We start from the raw sequence: 21630 nt of genomic DNA on the forward strand, positions 1-21630 counted from the left end.
TCATCTTTCAGCTGAGAGGTACTGGCCAACTGTGTGTCACTCCAAAATGGCAGCATTTTAGGGCAATCTTCTGGATTGTTCATTACACATATGTGGAAGGAGCAAACTACTGGTGATCGCACTCATTTTTGTTTATCAAATCTTGAGACTGTACTGGTCTGAGAAGACATTTTTACATCTCCAAATGTATTTAATAAAGGTGTCCTTTTAACTATCCTCTTCTACTTATCAGTAGTGTCCCTGTGAACACTATGTGCCTTGCAGTTACCAAGCCATAACTAAACTCAAGTATAGTTTTACTTGAAATTTGTAATAGTAGTACAGCTCCAGCCCATGAGAGCTGAAAATTAAACTGTGGCATGATCCAGCTAAGTGCTATGAGTCAACAGAATTGACAAGTTCATGTATCACAGCTTCTCTAAGAGCCTGTCAAAGTTGTGTGTCTGGCACCTTTAGAGATGAGCCTTTTAATCATTAGATGCACACTACATCCAAGTATTTATTTTAAATGTCTTGCTTAGCAGCTCCAAAAGTTAGCAAGGATGTCTCCTTCCCTAGGAAGCAAACTGTCGTTTCTGCATGTTTCTATTTCACCAGTTGAATCCAATACAAACACCATCAGCCAATAGATGAAACAGAGTCCCTGCATACTGCAGATTTTTGATGTTCAGATTTGCCTTATAGGAACAACTTACTCATTTGTGAACTAAAGGGAAATTGCTGCAAAAAATTCAGAAAGCTGCTCCACAATGTCACAATGTAGAAGGTTGTTTGGGAGGGCAGAAGACAATCTGTGTTAATTTGTAGCTGGCAACAGATTGGGAAAAAGGCTGCAGGAGGAATATTCGATGCTGAAACAGAATGATCATAGACAGCAAATAGAACTTGTAAGTGGATGAAGTGAAAATGTCAGGTGTGTATTGTAAGAAAGGGTTCATCCTATCAAGAATTACATAGTGATTCATACGTTAGGCCCTTTAGGCTTTCCAAGTGAGCTGAAGTCCTCCTCCTCTAGGTGAAAGCTGAAATTTACACTTAAAAGATAAAACGTTTATATGAAAGGTAAAAAAATATTGTCTTTAGTAATTTTATGAACAGTATGTCTCTGAAACAATCTCTAAAATCTAAAAATTAATCTATACTAACATTTAGCATTCTCTTTCATTTACACAACTATTGGATTTGAGGATTCAGTGATGTCCCACTTGAAGAGGTATACCAACTCTTACTACACGCAGCAATTAAGTATCAATTGCAAAAGATTTCAAGAATCTTCATCTAATAGAAACTAAATATTTCTCCTTGGTTTTATCTCACTAATATCTAGTCTTTCCTCATTACAAAGCTTAAAGAATATAAGAATTATATGCACTATTCTACTGAGTAAATGCTGACTTCAGAGAAAATGCCATGTTCAGCTAAGCACTTAATTTGTATACTCATATCGTATACTTTGGGATTACAGGTGTTTAAAGGTTGTTTGGCTTTTTCACGATAAAGTCACATCAGACATGACTCAGAGCCAGCTGATTACAAGCTTTAAGAATGTCAGCAAGCCCATTTCTGCACTGACCTTTTAGTTTCTGTTTTTCAGCTCTCTAGAGCCATCCTCCACAATTCCGTATTTTGTCTACAGTGCATGGGGGAGCCACAATCTCAGCCAGCAGAGAAGCTGCTGTGAGCTCTGTGAGGGCTCTTCAGAAGTGGCCAGGTGAGTGGAGCAGGCAGATGGCTGCTTTCCTCACCTCTAGCCAGGACTGCCATTTTCTGCCTGCTTACACGGAGGCAAGTTTCAGCTGGGATGTTAATGGGCTTATCACACTTACAATCTTACTAATTTAAGTTTTCAAAACTTGACTCTTCTCTGTAAAATCAATTGTGCACCTGCATTCATTCACCAAGCAATTTCCTCCTCCATCTCCCCATATGTCCTTATTCAACCGATCTGTGGAAGAAAAGGTATATAAGCCTCACTTAAACTAAAACCAAACTCCTATAACACAACAGGTTCCCCTTTTTTGAAAGCAGGGATTCAAATTCAGTGTGTTCATTTAAATTAGATGCTTTTTTCATGTTTTATGAAGGAGAATAATACAGATGTCTATGCTACTAGTCTAAGACCTGGATACTATGACCCAGTAAAACCAATGCAAACTGATCCTTCACTTTGCTCAGGGATGTGAAAAGGCAGCAATACATCAACAGCTTCAGCAAATGCTAACACAGAAGTGGTCAAAATGTAACTAAGTAAAAATGAAAGAACTTAATAAAAAGTCATTGTTTCTTCCAACATCTGAAATATTTCCCAACCTACACAAACATTAAATTATTAGCATTGAAGGTGTTCTGATAATGGGTGAGACCCAATTAACAAGAGATGCCTCTGCCCAAATTAAGGTGCAAATGAGACCGTATTTGAAAGTCAAAAATGCAGTTAACAATCAACATGAGGCAGCAAGATGGAAGATTCTATGTAGACTTTATAGCACCTTCCAGATCTGAAGGGGCTTACAGGGAAGTCAGAGAGGACTTCTTTATCAGGAATTGTAGTGACAAGACAAGGAGTAAGGGGGACAAATTGGAAGAGGGGAAATTCAGGTTACGTATTAGGAAGACATTGTTTAAGGGTGGTGCGATACTGAAACAGGATGCCCAGGAAGTTGTGGATGCTCCATCCCTGGCAGTGTTCAAGGCCAGGTTGGGCAGGGCCTAGAGTAACCTGGTCTAGACGGAGGTGTCCCTGCCCATGGCAGGGGCAGTTGAACCTAGATTACTTTTAAGGTCCCTTTCAACCCTTAACATTCTATGATAAAACCATCAAAACATTTTTAGCCATAAACAGGGTGTGCTTATACCCTTTTCCACTATACCCATGATGCTTTTCAAAGTCTGCTTCTAGTATGACTGCACAAATACATTCACTTTCATCATGGAGGCAACCAGCCCTAACTACCATTTCTAGTCTCTCCATTTTTTTGGTAGATAACACAAACTGCCCCCACTTATATTATCTGCTTTCCTTTATATATCTGATTAATGATTGTAGCTATTCTCTCATTGATTCACTTCCCATTGAGAAGGCCAAAATAAGCTTTTTGTGGTTTTGTGTTGGGTTTTTTCTTTTGCATTGGAGCAATTTAGGTGGTTTTTCATGTGAAGATTAATTACAATTCTGAAAATAAGCTTGCTTTACATTATTAGGAAAGTATGAAAAAGCCTGAAGATTTTCTGTTTCTAATTTTCCTAATAAGATACTATATTGAATATTCCCCCTTTTACAGAGCCTAATAACCTGCTTTCCACATTTAATTTACAGAAATTCTTTCAATTTAAGATTCTTCATGAAAAATGCAGCAGATGAGAGTATCATTGTGTTTGTCAAGACTGTATCAGAGAACAATGTCTTAATTTATCATCTGAGCCAAAGCACTTGTTAGACAAAAAGCAAATGTAGCTATGTATATAGCAGTGAGTGAACTAAGCATGTTTGTTAGTTTATCAGAGTGATGATTAAAGTAATATTTTACATTAATGACCCTGTCTGTACCAAGGCTAGTCAGTTTATTAGCTACTACGAGAAAAGCTTTCTTCTCTCATTAAAACAGGGCCAACTATCAAGCTATGCAGAAGTATTACACATAGAATGAATTTTAAAGGTGGGTTTCAAGAAATACTAAACTGATCTTTGGATCCAAGCAAACCTATGAAAAGGGGGCAAGGGCTAAAAGCAATGGGAAAGCAGTTTCTAAGGGATAACTGATCCTACCCTAAGTACCTATCATACCTTGTTCAGATAATAAATAATCTATGGACTGTTTGAATATCTTTCATGTATAACAATACATGAATTACATTTTCCCAGCACTATAATTTTAAAGATAAAAAGTAGGCTTAAATTATTTGCATGAGTACATGCATTTGTTACTATAAAAATACAGTATCGACACCTGATTAAATATACTGTAAGAGCATCTCAGTTTGAGCTACAGACTGTGAATTGCTCCTAGCACATGCCCTTACTGTCTGTAGTTCAGTTTTCTTGACTTCTTTTCTTGTACAAACCTCTGCAGTAGGACAGTGTTGTTAGAGTTTGGGTTCTATTTTTACTTCTTGTGGGTAGTTCCATTCCAGCATTTGGAATGGAATAGGATCAAGTTGCTCTTTTCGACTTCTAGGTCCAAAACTCCATTTCTGCCACCAAAAGGTACCCTCCTGTATCAAATAACAACCCATAAACAGCAATTACAATGCAGTCAGTTGTCTAAGATGTATAGATACCTTATAAAATATATTTAAAACAGATATTATGTACTTTTATATTTAGTTAAAATTATTTTCTTTGGTAAATAAGCTCTGGTTTTTTTGAGAGTCTATCCTTATGGTAGCTGTAAAGTTGGATACAAGCTAAAAGCCACCTCTCCTTAAACCAGGAAAATCAAATAGCAATGAAAACTGAGTCATACACCTGTCAAAATGTTCCTGAAAGAATTCGTAAATGGTAACTACCCACAAGAAGTAAAAATAGAACCCAAACTCTAACAACACTGTCCTACTGCAAAGGTTTGTACAAGAAGTTTGTACAAACTAATTCAAGATTAGTTCAAACTGTCAGACCACTAGAGGCTGCAGTAAATCTGGCAAGCAGTAATTAAAACATATCTGAATGAGTTTTTGAATTACTTAACACAGTATTTGAGTAGGGACAATGTTAAATCTGTATCATAATTCAGATACACTTAACTAAAACACCCAAAAGTGGCAAGTCTGAAGAAGGCAACCAATTAACCAAGCATATACAATCCAATTCCATTTTCTGCTTAAAGGCTGATTTGTTGTATCAGTACTCAGTTATACAGAAGCATTTTTTGCTATTTAATGCACATAGCTAAGTGGGTATAAGTGCTGGAAACAGGTACAAGCACAAGCACCACTCCGCAACTACAACTTCAAATTGGTCACAGCAGCAGAATGATACAAAATATTATCTTTTTTACACTGAGGTGTCAACAATCCAAGTGTAGAAAACTGTAACTTCAGTATTTTCTTGGTAATGGAAGCTCATAAGTTTCAGATAATGAAACAGTAAAATCAATACGACATTCAGTGCAGTAGTATTTTAAAAACCCCACAAAAAAGTGCAACTTTGGGCTGCTGGGGAAAATACTATTTATTATACATTTAAATACAAATTTGAAATGTGTTGTGGACACATCTGCAGGGTTACAGGTAAAAAAAATGTACAAAGTTGTGTTCTGCATCTCTCAAGACTGACACTTCAAAAAATTTCACAAAATACCAAGCAAAAGTTCATCTTTGTAACAACAGCAAAGGTAATAATGCATGATTTTTTTTTGCTTGGCATATTATCTTTGTTCCCTCCCTGCATTAAGTACCTACAGTTTGTAAACAGTCTTTAAAAGTGTTAATAGCTTTAAGGAATGTGTAATCACAGTTTATATGGATTCATCCCACAAAGAATTATAATGCTACACAGTAGTTTCGTGTTTCCATAACCCAGTTCTAATATTACCAGTACTGTCTGCAGTGAGCAAAGGTCCATCCTGTCCACTGCTTTTAAGTGGCCCATTCTGGATGGCTAAATTTAAGCCATAAGATTTTTGTTGGTTTTCAAGTTCGGCTGCTATTGGTTTCCTTAGAATATCTTTTTTGTTGTTGGTAGCTATTGTTTTCTCTGTATTTCTGCTACTTTTTGGAAGTGTACTGCAAGCATCACTGCTTTCTTGCTGGGACTGGTTATACTGACGTTCCCTGTATGCCAGATAGGCCCTTCGGCTCCTGGAGTGCCCTTCGCTGTTGCTCTGGCGACTTTTGGGTAAGCCATTTTGCACACTTCCTTCCACACTCGTGGGAACGTCGTAGGCATATTCCCTTAGCACTGCAAGCCTGCTGGCACGATGGCCCTTGCTCCTGTTCTTATGGTGCCGGCTTGGGTGTCCATTCGTCCGAAACTGTACCTCTAATGGAGCTACGTGCATTTTGATGTCATTATCTACTGAATGTTCAGTCAGACTGTTATCAAGTTGAGGACCTGTGTTCAATGGCAGAGAAGTAGAGTGACACTGAGCTGCTGCAGCTTGTAGGTTAGTTAGTTTACAACCTTGAGATGAATTTTTTAGGCTTGAGGCACTTTTATTTGTGCATGAGGATTCTGCGCTACTGTTGGTGCATTTTGGGGCCTCTCCGTTGGTTCCACTGGAACTGGAGGGTGGCACATTTACTTGCACTGAATATGTACTCCTTCCTGGGCAGCAAGTTGTTATCCAAGCACGCCTGACATCATCCCTGTTAATGCAATGGTGTACCATAAGAAAGGCACTGAGACATAAACATGTTGCCCCAAAAAAACAGCTGAAGATCAGGTCCATAGGATAATACAGGGAGATGGACAGAGCTCCAAAGATCCACAGCGTAACATACAAAACCAATGTAAGGCCCACTCCCAGAAGCTGTGCTGGAAAACTGTGCTCATTCTCCAAAGCAGATGTGGACACCAGGGACACTGACAAGGAATCCTGATGGGCCAGTTCCCCGTGCTCGTTGGTGGCCAGACGCTGCTGCTCCTCAACGGGTTCCTTCAGCTCGTATTTGCGTTCAGGGTGACGCTTTAGTTGTATGAATATGCTGAGGAAATACATACAGTTTATGAAAATTATAAAACTAGCAGGTCCATAAAATGCTCCTAAGCTAGGTTCCCAAGCCATCCAGCAACTGCAAAAGAAACAAATGAAAGAATAAATTAACATCTCGCACAAGTCAATTATGCTTTTTCAGTTCATCGACATGATCTTGTCTGTGCTATGTTTTCAGGAAGAATCAGAATTAATTGCAACAAGTACTCAGAGAAAAGCAAGCCAAAGAAGTCTTAGGACAAAGCTCTCACTTATAGGGTACTTACTAAGGTGCATTAGGTCTGCTGCCATAATTTCGGATGTTTGCTGCAGCTGTTATTCCACAAACTATGACAGGGATCCCTCCACCAATAAGGTAGAACCTAAAAAATAAAACCAATTTATTAGCAGCTGCTTAAGTGCAAGGGATTTTTTTAAGTCACCATGAGGGAAATTAGAGCTTTCCAGGATTGGGAAGCATGCAAGCTGTTTATGAAACTAAATAGGGTGAATCAGGCTTCGGCTTTGGCAGTATCAATTGTTTTCTATGTCTTCCTCACTGCAGTTTTTCTCCTCTTGTTGTAAGCTCCCTCTCTCTCAAAGCTGCTCACTCCCACCTCCCACTCACAGACACTGAACAAAAGTATACAGTGTTAGAAGGAAGAAGGAAAAGCACTCAGTCAGAAGTTGCAAACTGCTGAAAAAGAATAAGGAAACTTAGAATGAAAATACTAAGTGGTATGTCCTGTGTTCCAGAGATGAACTTGCCTAATATTATATACACTGCCAGTTGAAATTTTTTTGGGGGCAGGGGTTCAGTAGATAGCAGGTTGTTTTTGGGTTTTTTAAATTTTTAATGGATTCTCTAATTTTATAGTATATACTTCCTGCTTCCCTGTGGTGGTATGGATGAAAACTGTACGCTTTCAAGAAGAAAAACTGCCTATGTTGTTGGAATATCTCACTTTTCATTCTGATTTCTACAAATTCACATTGCATTCATTAGTGGCAGATCAATAATTAATGATCAGCAGTCAAATTAACAAGCACTCAGTCCTGCAGCTTATATTAATCCAGTCCAAATTCAGATCAGAACACAAAAGTAAAAACTCCTACTGTGACATGCGGGTGAGCGTTTGTTTTTTATCAACAGGAGACACCTATTATGGTGGTCCTGGACTTTTCTACTGCATTTCTGATAATTCACCAGAAATTACTCTTGTCTCGCTTGAGACACAAAACAACAGTCTAAAACAAATTATGACTTTCTTGGAAATCAAGATACACTGAATTTATTATTTACTTGATGAATCCTACAAGATCAGATTCTGACACTGGTTTATTCTGTATCTTGATGCAGCAATCAGGAGCTGACCAGACAAAAAAAAAATCTCTGTACAAGTACTACGTTATGGGTAGTTTTATTTTGAACCCAAGTTTAAAAGACAACTGAAAAAAATAATCCTTCTGTGGCCTTTCAATAAAAAAACATCACACATCTATCTGACTGAGGAAATTCCTGATCTGCAGGAATTTGGACACTGAGAAAGTCTGAAAAATATAAAATCTGTTTGCTCCGTTCTTCTCTTGGATACTTGCCTCCAGAACTACTGCCACTGTCAGAGATGAGGTGTTCAGATCTGAAATGGCATGTTCATGTCTGTGCAGAGTTGAGCCTGTGAGGCTGGTAATTTTGCTGCAATGTTTTACAAAGCAGGAACTTCGTAATAAATAATAAGGGATTAAAAATACTTGTATGTAGTACTAAAAATGTTACTTGAAAATAATCAGAAGAGCACTTCTGTTTTTCTGCAGTGTCTGTACTTTCAAAATCAAGTTCTTTAAATATTTGCCTGTAACTAATCAAAGTTAATCAACTTCTGCCACCTTGTGGAGAATTTCACAGTAGCAGTTTTTAATTAATATCCAGAAGCTGAGGAGGCAACATGAACAAGGTGCATCAGTATTTTCTAGTAAGAATATTGCACATATGTGAATTTAAGAGAGAATTAGTTTGTCTTATTTCTGGGATTTCAAAAATGAAAATTCTAGGAAGAACATCACACAAAGAACACTATTTTCATTTGATAATAAGTGACACTCCCATTTTTCAAATAATTTGTAAATAATCTTTGGAGAATATATTTAACTGTATTTACTTAAATTGTACTGTTAAATTCTGTTACAGTTCTACACATTCTTTCTTCTGACAATTTAATAGGTTGTGTTGGTACCTAAAGTCCTAACTAAACCTTCAGTGGTGATGCTGAAACACTACTGATTTTTAATTTACCAGCGCTGCAGCTGTAATACACTAAGACCAACAGTCTTCCAGCTCATCCTTCTTAACATAACACTGAGGAACAACAAAATCTAAAGGAACTTTACAGACCAGGAGAGAACACAAGGGGAGTGACTTTTTGCATCTTCAGGTCAGAATATAAATGTCTATAACTTGGGAAATATGAGCCACAGAAACAAACAACTCACCGCAGCATTGGCCTGGGTGGAGGAGGTGGCTCATCAGGATCTTGACACCTTTTTGCTTTTTTGGTTACCTGCTTGTAAATATTACGAGATGTCACTCCCAGCCACAGAACTGTTGCAAGAGTGGAATAATGGAGAATTATCCCAACCTTAAAACAAAAATAGACAACAAAAAAAAAGAATTAACCTCCAAATATTTCCTTTCTACTAAGCTAATAGAGTAATCATTAAACTTGCAACTCACCATAAAACTGAAATTTTCAAAAGGTCAATTCAAGAGAAAAAACGCTCTTATTTTATATGACCACTCTAAGCATCAAGTCATTATAGTTTAAAACAAAAAAATATGTAATGCAAACCCATGCATGGAAACCACAATAGCAGGGGAAAAACAATTTCAGAAGCATATATATCAATCATACACTTTAAGAAACTGTATTTTACAAAATACTTAATTTAAAATGTCCTGTGTTTCAGATATTATTCAGATTGAAACAAGTAAGGGAACAGCAAACTTGTGATACTGTGATAAATGTGGAGCAGATGGCAAAATACAGACAGCCAACACTCATCAGCAATTTTAACATAATGCAAAGATAAAGAAAGTGCATTAGATGGTTAACCTGTCCAAACATTAATGCAGTCTGCCTCACAATGGAATCTCCTTATGCTCTACTGCCTTATTCACAAGCCAACACTGCTATGACAGCATGTGCACAAAGAAGAGGCAACACTTTAGATCCAATTAAACTGACTACAAGTGGGTTTTTTGCCTTTTTCAGTCACCAGTAAAAACACACAACTCTCAAACAGCCTATCTGTATCACAAGGTTTCTTCTCCAGGATTTCTGTCTCCAGGAAGATAAGAAAAAAGGTGTGTGTATGTGTGCACACACACAGGAGAAAGATCAGGAATATATTTTACTGCAACACTTTGAACCATCAATCTAATAACTCCAGTAAATTAAAACAAAAAGCATTATGGAATACTATAGTGAGGGACATGAACATTTTTGTAATCACTGAATGTAAAAAAAAAAATTTAAAAATTTCACTAACATCACTAGCATTTTTTGAAAGCAGCAACTGTTGTTATACTGAAACACTGCAACTGAATTGAGATGGCCAAATTTTAGAAGGGCGAATCATTAAAAAGAAGGAGTCTCAATAAAGCGTGGACGCTTGAAACACTTTTCTCCCCTCCCCTTCATCATGAAATGATAAAATAATTTCATAGTAAGTCAGTCTCAAAACCAGAAATAACCAATAAAACTTACTTTCTGTGGTAGCATCTTGGGAAAAAAAACAAACTGTTGCACATTTTACAAGGGCATGTAGTGATAGGAGGAATGACTTTAAAATGAAAGACTGTTGATTTAAATCAGATGTAAGAAAGTTAGTTTTTTACAATGAGGCTAGCAAAACACAGGCACAGGTTGCCCAGAGAGGTATTAGATGCCCCATCTCTGGAAATATTGCAGGTCAGGCTGTTTGGGGCTCTGAGCAATCTTCTAGTTGAAGATTTCTGTCTTTACTACAGGGGGGTTGGACTAGATGATTTAAAAGCAAAACACCAATTTTTTGTCTAGATTTTATATTTTGATGAATGCCTATACAGCATTAGAGTTCTGTAAGCGGCAAGGGGAGCGTATTCATATACAGGAGCACAAAACCAGTAATCAAGTTTTACTTACCGCTTGGCAAATACTGGCATTCCTGGTCTGAGTTATGCCTCCAATAAACACCACACATGTCAGAAAAATATGAAAGCTCAAGTTAACTAACATATGCCAGCTTTTAACACTGATCCTGATCACACTGTTAAAAGAAACAAATTAGATAATATAAAACACAGCTACGTTACTGTTTTCAGAAACTAGCAAGATATTCTTGTGATCAACAACATATCATTTCTGTTAATGATTGTTTGACTACCACATACTTTATAATCAAATATGATCTTAAATTAAAACATCCACCTATTACCAGCTTTATACATCTATTTGGGGCCTGAGTTAAAAATTTTAGGATTCAAGCTTTCACATCAACAGAAATGCAAAGGGCCGAACAGTTTGTTAAATTCTACCATTATTATTGAATGGCCTCTTCTTTCATCATGAAGCAAAATGAAGAATTAAAGGAGAGACATGGTTATGACAGCTAAATGATCACGCTCAAGAAAGATGAAATAGCTACTTGCATAACTGTTAGTTTTCATCAACAAATTTTATAGGCACAAAACACTTTCCTATATCATGCTCTTAGTCCTAAGCATGATCAAACTAATTTTCTTAGTCTGGAAATTTTGATTCCTACCTGTGATGGTATATGTAACTGACCATGATAATCAACAGGCACATCAGCAAAACCATGGCAGTGGCATAAATTACTGGATGCAGAAGGTCAGCTGGCTGTGTATATAATTCAGCTCCAGTCAAGTCCTGACAACAATAACAAAAGTAACATTAGTTCACTGTATCTATTTTTTGAGGGTGAGGCAATCACAAAGGGAACACAAGAAGTAACAGACACCTTATAGATGAAATGTCTTCCTTCCTTTCCCACTGGTCCCAAAACAACTCTCCAATTACTTATTTGTTATTTCTGGGTTTCTTCTGCAATTATCTGCTATTCTGGCTGACCTTTATAAATGCAGTCACAATTCTTATAGAATAGTTCAACTTCATATATTCTTGAAGATACAGAGAGGTCAGCAGCTTATAGAAACATACCATTTTCTTAATCTTAAAATATTTCTATATACAGATGTGGAGTAACTGTGTGTTTCAGTTGTGATTATCTTTAACAGCCCAAAGAACATCAAAGACAGGATAATGTTAAAGGATCTGCATCTGGAATGGAATAATCCCATGCACATAAAAACAGAGGCTGGGCACTGGACCGATTAGAAAACAACCTGAGTTAGTGATAGACAAAAGCTGACCACAAATCAGCAATGTCACCTGTAGCCCAAGGCCATGCTTTGCTGTGTGAGTAATGACACAACAAGTGGGAGAGCTGATCCTTCCCTTCTGCTAGCACTGAGAGACCGCCCTGCAGAACTGGCAGTTTGAGGCTCCCCAGCACAAGAAAGACACTGACATACAGGATGGAGCAAGTCTAACAGATCACCAGGATGATTAGCAGGCTGAAGCATACAGTGTCTGAGGCTGAAGAAAACGTCTTTTATCTTTAAGAAGAAAAGGAAGAGGGGAGAAATCTAATTATTATATTAAACTACCTACTGGGATGGTAGAAAGAAGACGAAGTCAAACTCTCTCAAACTTCCTGGAGCTGAACCATCCACTAATGAAAGGAAACTGACAGTATCAGAAACACCAAAAATTCTGATTAGATACAGGAGAAAAATTCTAAAGTGGTCACATACTGCCCAGAGAGACTGTGTCCCTGGAGATACTCAAAGCTTGACTGAATATGATCTGGAGCAGTAAGATTTGACTTTAAAGGCAGTCAAACTTTGAGCAGGTTAACTGGAACAAATGGCACTAGATGTTCCTACCAGACTGTTATTCTATGATTACTGTTTGACCAGAATAGATAGTTGATAACTCTAAGAGAATTCAACAGCTCTATAGCATCAACTAAATTTTCTGAATCCACCCAGATTTTCATTTACTCAGAAGAAGAAATAATTCTGTTTGGAAGCAGTTAAAATTTACTAGACTTCCAGGTACGGGGAGAGGACACAGACATGACATGACAACTCAAAAGAAACTGTAGTCCCCAGCACAAAATACAGTAAATTTACTTAACTTATGATTAGTGAAAAAAAATCTATTAAAAGTAATTTTTTGGAAAGGACAGGATACAGAAAAATCTCTCCCTTATAATTCTGAGTGAGTTACTTTTAAACTTCTGGAGTTGGCAAAGTTCAAAAGTGTCCTGAGGAAAAGGAGAAAAAACTTAGCATTAAGAAAGAACAGTAAAAGATTAGGAAGAAATTTCAGTCTGTTTTGAGAAAAAGCAGTGATACTTTTCAGCTTAAGATCAGTAATCTGATTTCATGGACAGGAAAAAAGTTTTTGAATTGAGGCTTACAATTAAGTTAGAGTCAACAGTCTCTTCACCATACCTTCAATTGTTCTTTCATCAGAATATAAATTTGTTATTCCTAACTAACTCAACAACCTCATTTCACATTAATTTAATCAGGTTGTCAGTTTGATTCTTATCTATTTGGTTTTCTTTGGCACCTGGCAAAGGATCATAAGAATTTATGCCTCAGGCAGCCAGTGTCATCCAATTTCAACACTACCCATGGCCTGGTTGTTATGCAGCTGGGGATCCCTGAGAACTCACTGCTGTTACAAGCATGAGCAAATGTTTTGTCATACCTGGCCCATGACTACCAGGCAACAGAAACTATAGGATAATTCTGCTTGCTGCTTCCAGACTGGTATCAGGTAACAAGATCTCATGTATCTATCAGTGTGAATTTCAAGAATGAGAGCTACAAAATCGCAAGATTTACAATAATCTCCTAAAACGTGAGGAAACTCAGTATATGCCTTGCCTTGATAGCTGAGGCCTTGACCCAATAACCAATTGAATAAATCAATGGAATTATTTATCCCTTGCACTGACATTTTTCATTAGACCTAGTAAAAAGAGTAAGGAAAGCTAATAATGTTATTTCTGAGCTAAACTGATCCTAAATTATTATTAAGTAAAAAAGAATGACAGCACAGTAACAGCAGAGATGGAATTAAGAATACTGGGGAGTTTATAGTTAATTAGCAGAACTCTTTGTTTCTTCTCAACCACTATAGATAGGTTTTTTTCCTCTGTTCAGTCTGTAATAATGAGTTTTCAGCTGAGCCTTCTGCTTATCTTTTTTATTATTAAACAGTGGTGAAGATAATCTCCAAATAAATACAAAGTTTTACAACCTCATCTTCCTAAATCACTAGATCAGAAAACCAGGCAATCAGTGATGTGTTTCCTTATCAGAGGACTTCATGTTATGTTCTGAAAGGTATGAAGAGGGTCAGTACACTACAAATTCCTTTCTTCTACACATATATGGACTAAAGTAAAGTAGATTAAAATAGAGTGAAATAGCTCTGGTTAAGTCATTCACCATCCAGCCAGGATGATGAACCACCATGTTCAGGTCCCTCCTGCCTCTGCTGTTTTACATATTTTATGTTCATGACAACTGCTGGATTAAAGAGCAAACTTATAAAACTGAACCCAAAAGAACTTCCTCTGAGCCTGAGACCAGAACCCAGACTTGCATAACATGATGGGAATCTAGAAATGACATAGGCTATTATGGTTTTTTTGGTTAATATATGAAAGGCATTATGAAAAGCATTTTTAGCAGCATGTAGACATCCAGAGTTTCTGCAGTGTATTATCCGTGTGCAAATCTGTCAGCTGAGTGTTATTCTGGGCCCCTCCACCTACCCCCTCCTCTCCAGTCTCTACAGCCTAACATTTTGGTAAGTGGCTTAATATTTAAAGAATACCTGTTTTCAGTGAGTATACAACAAGAGCTAGCTACTCACAGAAAAGGAAGAAATCTGCCCTTTCTCTAACTTGATTTCTGATTGTCAACAGTTCCCTCTATAACTCACAAGATGATATTCATACAATCTTATCATGTGTTAATTCAGAACTAGTCTTTATAGAAGCAGATTGAGCGTGCTTTTCATTTTTCTTCCTCCAGGTGACAGAAATGTGACCAATTTAAAGCACAATCTCTCTTTACATGCATATTATACATACAAATGAATTTTATTTCTGTTTTAACAAATGCTGCTAAATTTTAGGAAAGGATTATATATTTTTAAAATATCAAAGGAACATTACTTGTAAAAGTTGACTTGATTGCACAAGTTTAAAGTCATTTAAAGCAGTACCTTCAAAGGTAAATTGAAAAGTTGCTTTCTTTGAGCTCTTTTAAAAAGCTTGGCATGTAAATCAATTTTATATAAGTTTAGTCTGGTAATTTCCATTTAATTCTCTTCAGAGAAAGATGTTTTAATATCTGAGTTGCTAAAGAAAAATATCAACTTCTAATCCACTAATCACCATAAAAGAGTGCTCTTTCTTCCATGTATGATTATATAAAAATATATATTTAATTCCACATGGAACATATTAACTGCCACAAACCCCATACGAAATTTACATTTAACAGTATTTCCTAAATCTTGTAATATTTTGCTCAGCTTACTACCAGTCCATTTTATTTATGTATCACATTTTATAATTGAGCATCTGTAGAGATTACTGATGAGCAGGGTAGCAGTCACTATCTATAAAAAGGGAAGTTTCCCTGGCCAGACTCTAAAATTAAGAATTCTGAGAACAGACAAAGAAGAAATTCAGCTTCCCAAGTGAGGAGCACTAAAAGGAAGTGTCTCTTCTATCACCATGTTTCAGAACTGGTTAACCATTTTATTGATACCAATATGCTTAGACTAGATTTTGGATACTGTTTTTTTTGTTTAGCAGTATTTCAAAAATATTTGTCATAGTTACTAAATGTTTTGATATTTTTTCCATTTCCATTGATGTCTTCTGATAACATACCTACATACTAGTGAATTAACAGTTAATCTGGAGTGAAATAACTGTCTTGGGTTATGGATCACAGAAAAAATACCTGGGAAACACTTCTGGTCAACTGACAAAGTCAACAAATCTAATCTAACACAGAGTAGATAGTTTAAAATAAAGAGCAGTAACAGTTGAAGATAACCTGTCATTTGCAGACTAAAGTTCATGAATTTGATTAAGTAACTCATTAAAAGTCTTCCTATAATATAGGACTTTGCATATGAAAATTCTTTTTTTCCTAGTATATCCAGTTGTTCATTAATTATTTATTACCCTATTAATTACACTTGGATAGATTTCCAGTTAAACCTCCAGTTAAACCTCAACGTTTACATCAATGAAAGCAAAAACTAAAGATGTATTTATTTTGTCTAGTTTTATGTGAAATGGGAATGCTCGTTTTCCTTAACACAAGGAAAAAACCAAACAGAATTGTATCTTGAAACATTTTTAAGTCCCAGAAAGAAACTAAATTCCTAAGTGTCATACCATTAAAACAGCATAGTTGCTGAGGGAGTAGCACTGCATGGTTGTAATATTTTCATCAGACAGAAGGATGCGACAGCCATCAGATTTCCATCCCCCTTGTCCGTTCAGGAGATCGAAGTCCCACTGAGCTGCAACAGCATCTGCTCCATGCGCAATGCGCCGCAGTGTCACGTTGATAGGAACGTGGTGACTGGCTACAGTTAATCCATCTGTTACAAAGAAAATGTATTTGCACATAAATTTCTCAGCATGTAACTAACACATTAGATGCTAAAACTCTCTACTGGATACATACTAATCAAAATAAGGGAGTCAAAACTGTTTACTAAAAATCATAAAAAAATAATAAAAACAAACCTATCTTGGTAAGAATAACTGGAGTTACAACTGTACGACGTTTCCCATCGTCAGCCAGATTTGTTGAATTTCCTGTTGCTGGGAAAAGCTTTCCATTGCGAAATGCAATAAGCTGAAGCTTGTAGACAGATTCATCTGCTGGTCTGATTTCTCTTTTTTGTTTTTGGCTGAAAAGGGAAGCTGGCAACTGGATAGAGGCCTCTACAATTGTGTTCTAGAAACAAACAGATTTTTAAAATTCAAAAGAGAAAATTATGTTCTTTACAGAGATTAAATGAGCAACTCCTCTATATATACAGAGTCAGAGATGAATGCATTTAGCAGACTATGTATCGTGACCAACCTGTTTGACAGTGTTTCCAAGTAATCCAGGATAAAATAGCCTAATCAAGTTATTAAAGTCTTAAAACATTTTTTTAAAGAAAAAAAAAGATTCTGCAGTTACCTTGTTACAGAGAGTAAAGTTAAAGCTGGTACCAGTGAAGTATTATGACAGTTTTTCCAGACTAGGCTATCAGCAACTAGAGGCAGCAACCAACACAAGTAGAGAGAATTGCTGCAACTGTGCACTAGTACCATTCAAAACAAATGCTGTCTACAAACAGGTGGTTTTACTTGTATATAAATGATACTTGAGTGAGAAGCATGCATATAATTTCATAGAATTACACAAGCATAAATTGTAATATACATCCTACAGTGACATTCAAGCAAAAATTAAGTGCTAAAAAACTGGTAAGTTGGGTAATATAACTGAAAAAAACATTTTTATGGAATATGAGGAAGTGTTTCCATTTTTTACACACCCATATATAGATGTAATATATAGGGGTGTGTGTGTGTGGATGCACATGCACACACAAAACTAACCTCTCAGGTCCATCTCCTATTTCATGCTTAATGACAGTATTACTCTGAGCAGAATATTTCACACTTTTAAGGAGACTGCTAATGTCTGATTTAATACGTAATTAAGGTGAAAATACAGAAAAAAAGAGATGTATTATTACAAACTAGGAAGTGTCTCAATTTCCATACTTATGAAAAAATCTGAAAGCATCTTTCAACTTACAAAGTTACAATAAAGAAAACCACACCTACTTATTAAAATCTGTGTCCATTAAAACAACTATTTTATAATCAAGCTTTATTATCCTTTTTCCCTTTAATTCTTCTCACAGTCATTATGAATTACACAAAAATGCTAATTTAACATTAGAAATTAGTAACAATAAACTTGCTTGCCAAATTATTAATATATATTATTAAAAAGTCAATAGGGAAACAAAGAGCATCCCACCTTTAAAGCCAGGCTTGACAGTGTATTTGAAACATTGCACTTAAAGCTTAATTGTTTATCTAGATTTCCATCTGGGTCTCTTCTCCCATAATCACTGAGTCCTGTACGGTCTGATGTAGCCACTTTCTGAAATACGGTGCAAGTCATCCCAGTGAAACCAGCAGCCTTTATTACATAGGCCTCAAGAGCAATATTTGGAGAATACTGTGACAACAAAAATCAAACATGAAATGATTTTACACACCACAGATAGGATAATAAATAATCTGAAAGGGATTCTCTGTCTTCACAGAAAAACACATCCAGAAAACCATCTTGGTTTATCTGGCAGGTATAAATCATTTCAGAGTATTGCTCTACTCCCTTCAGAAATAGCAGGCGTTTCAGATATTAGGAAAAATAAAAAGCTATTCAAATTGAAGAGCAAGTAAAACCTCTTCTAAACAAATAAATTAATGCTTACAGTAGAATAAACTTGAGCTCCATTTGCAAGCCGATACATGGCAATTTTCTGTAGACACTGTACAATTCTGGTGCAAGCCTTGGCTTCCCTTTGTGCCATCCACAGAACACGTTCATCAGCCAACATAATATTACTTGCTATGTCCACCATGACGTCGCCAAGCTAACATGGAAGAGAAGCAAGACTCTTTTATAGGTATGAAAACATTCAGCAGATAGGGTCATTATCAGATAATACAAAGTGAGTCGGCAGCACGAAAAGCACAAAGAAAATCGTTGCTCCTATTTCAATCACCTCATCGCGTTGAGATACTGAAACACTTTGACTCAGACACTTACTCCCACTGAAGAAAAATGTAGTGCCAATAGAATGTGTCTGTTTATACAGTACTTAGGAAAAAACCCATTATAAATATGTTATTAAAAGGAAAGGGTGCAATACTCCACCTTCTACTGTACTAATTGCTTTAGAGGACCATTTACAGTCAACTTGGAAACCAAAACTATAAATCAACTATAATACAGTTTGCACGTACGATAGAAGATAATAGGAAAAGAGTAAAACAGGCAAAAATTAGCATACAACCCTTCTGTTTTTCTTCCTTTTAGCAAGTCAAACTTTTTTTTACTGCTTTCTTGTTTGCCTTCAAATTTGCATGACCGGTTTTAGGTCACAGGTTTACATGAGAGGGACAGCAAATATCCATAGGTACCAGTGCAGCTTTCAAACCATCAATTACATTGTTTTAAGTTCACAGTCCTCACCCTGCCTTCTGTATGAAAAACAAATACAAACCATAAAGGGAACTTATTTAGGCCATTCTACCAAAAATAATGAGCAACATTGATAACACTGACCTATGCCAGATTTTCACATTTAAGGAGCAGTGACAAATACTGGACCAAAAGCAAAGATGAGCATTACTTTTAGATAAATTGACCAAAATGCAATTGACAGTGCCTAAATTTAGGGACTGGAATTTTCAGTTTGAAGAGACAAAGGGTAGGGTGAGGAAGGTATCTCCTTTACTATGCAGGCTTCCCAATTTTTTTTCCAGAATATTACTAATAAGGAGAGAACACAGTCACTTGCTCTTCTTTTTTGAAATCTTTAAATATAAAGGCAAGAACTGGAATGAAAAAGTATTTGTTGTTTTGAGAACTGACTCTGTGAGGAACAGAATTTGCAATCAGTAAAAATTCTTGTATAATACAGAGCCTTAAGTAGCATTTGCAGGCTGTAGACCTTCCATTAAATCTTCAACAACAAACTTAAATTAATTGAAAGCGTTTATCATGACTTATTACTATTTGAGAAATGGTAACAAATTTTACACATCAACAAACAATGATTTTAGAATAAACCAGCAGAATTTGCAGAATTAAAGTTGCTTCATGCTTTTAAAATATATTATACATTATTCTTTCTCCTACTTGTTGAGGTAAGAACAAGTTTTTGCAGCTGTACTCTAAATTAAGAACTTTCTGAACAATTGTCCTGTTACTTCTGATATGAAAGAGCTACTAAATTGTTATTTATTGTACTAATCTTTCAGAATAGCCCCTTTAGCACAAACTAGGGAACGAATAAGAAGATGGTGTAAGTGAAATTAATATGAATAACAGAGTCAAGAACAAGTTCATAGAGTAAGAACCTGAGAAGAAATCAAGCTTTATTAATAGCTACTAAAATTTTTACATGAAATTGTACTGATGTTCTTTAAATATACCAGCAAATCACAGGCTGGCTTCAAAACAAATCCACTGAGAAAAAAAACCCATTGTCTAAGACGCAAATCCTCTAAGGAGTTCTGCAAAGGATGTAGAACCAGCATTTATGGTTTGCTGGGGGGCAGACAGGGAAAATTTGGCTTTTTTTTTATGCATGAGTTTAAACTCAAGGCATTGTGGTCTCCAACTTCCCAACATGCACTGTACAGTGAGATCAATATAACCTCTGTTCAGCAGTGAAACAGAGAGTTTCTACCCACTGGTGGGACTATTCAACTACTTGCATTTTTCTCCCCAACAATGAGCGTTCTCTAAGATTTTGTTTTAATGTCTTATGTTATATCCTGCAAGACAGAGGAGTACTGAAAACCTTAGAGATATGGCTCAATATTGAATAAAGACAGTCTGTCACGGTGGAAGGGGAGAAGATAAGTCTTGTTTTATTCATTATTGAGAGGATCTCTGAGGCTTTCATTATTTCTGTTTTTAGGTAAGAACATACCAATGAAAACCTGTGTGACCCACTCCATATTAAATAAAAACAGACTTACTGTACCTATCTCCCTGCTCCAGTGCTGACCAGAGGTGTTACTCACATTACAGGTCCAGTGAATGCTGGATCATCTCAGCGCGAATGCAAAGTCTGTGACCATGGGTCAGCAACTTCAGGGACCTACTAAACAAACAAAAACATGGAATAGAATCTGACAATCCACTAACTCAGTGTCTGCATCTAGTGTTGGGAAGATTTCACTGCTCAGAATACTTAAGGACAAACATTTTGGTTATCTTAAAAGTGATGGCAAATTATCCAGTTACCTCTTTATATTTTTCAGCAAATCTTCCAAATTTCTCTATCATTTCAGCCACAAAAATAACATCCATTTTATCAGAAAAATTTGCTGCTTCAACTGTGTAAGCCAAGAGCTGTCTTGCTGTTGCCACTGCATTAGTGAGGTTGAGCGGCATCTAAAGAGAGAACAAACATGAGCATTTGAAAAAGGACAAGACAGAGACAACACTTCACCAATTAATAAACTGATCCAAAGAGGAGAGCAATTCCCAGAGGTACCACAGTGTTTTGAGTAGCTAAGGACGACCACCTTATCTGTAAGCAAAAACATTTCCTGCAAGCCAGAGAACTACTGTTTGTACTGGCAGCCAGCAACTGGGTTTTGTGCTGTTGTCCTAGACGGGAGAGAGGTATTACACCAAAAAAATAGGAGAAAAATCCCCCAAAACATTATTGGCAACTGCTTATTTTCAATTTCACCAAAGCCAAGGCATGACAACACAAAGCTCTTTAAATATAGCATTTTATAGCAAGAGAAGCCAAAACCAATTCAAACACACCACTGCCACATCATTCACTCTCAATTCTGTAATTATAGGAATCATTTGGAATGGCATACACACACAAAAAAACAAGACAGATCTCACTATGACAAAGGTCATGATTTCACTCCTGAAACAAACCCCATGCTGGAAAATTCTTCACTAAATAATACACAACATCCACATGCCTGAGCCAGCAGGAACCAAAAATGGGAAATTTTACATAGTACACAGGAAAGCTGTACTAATGTT

General features: G+C 36.4%; 1 protein-coding gene across 2 annotated transcripts in view; it reads right to left on the bottom strand.

Moving 5' to 3' along the window:
* Window positions 1-5149: 5149 nt before the first annotated feature.
* Window positions 5150-21630, bottom strand: part of ADGRA3 (adhesion G protein-coupled receptor A3) — a 54424-nt gene continuing 37943 nt past the window's right edge. For both annotated transcript variants that reach the window (XM_041458173.1, XM_041458164.1), the window contains exons 10-19: window positions 20863-21012; window positions 18314-18475; window positions 17851-18054; window positions 16551-16764; window positions 16194-16402; window positions 11433-11557; window positions 10811-10934; window positions 9120-9265; window positions 6917-7012; window positions 5150-6729 (exon numbers count right to left, since the gene is read on the bottom strand). In XM_041458173.1, coding sequence (XP_041314107.1) covers window positions 5487-6729; window positions 6917-7012; window positions 9120-9265; window positions 10811-10934; window positions 11433-11557; window positions 16194-16402; window positions 16551-16764; window positions 17851-18054; window positions 18314-18475; window positions 20863-21012 — 2673 coding nt within the window. In that variant the 3' untranslated portion in view covers window positions 5150-5486. The remainder of the gene's footprint in view (window positions 6730-6916; window positions 7013-9119; window positions 9266-10810; window positions 10935-11432; window positions 11558-16193; window positions 16403-16550; window positions 16765-17850; window positions 18055-18313; window positions 18476-20862; window positions 21013-21630) is intronic.

This window comes from Pyrgilauda ruficollis, unplaced genomic scaffold, assembly GCF_017590135.1.
Source record: "Pyrgilauda ruficollis isolate IOZ18807 unplaced genomic scaffold, ASM1759013v1 scaffold1, whole genome shotgun sequence".
In the NCBI taxonomy this organism is placed as follows: Eukaryota; Metazoa; Chordata; class Aves; order Passeriformes; family Passeridae; genus Pyrgilauda; species Pyrgilauda ruficollis.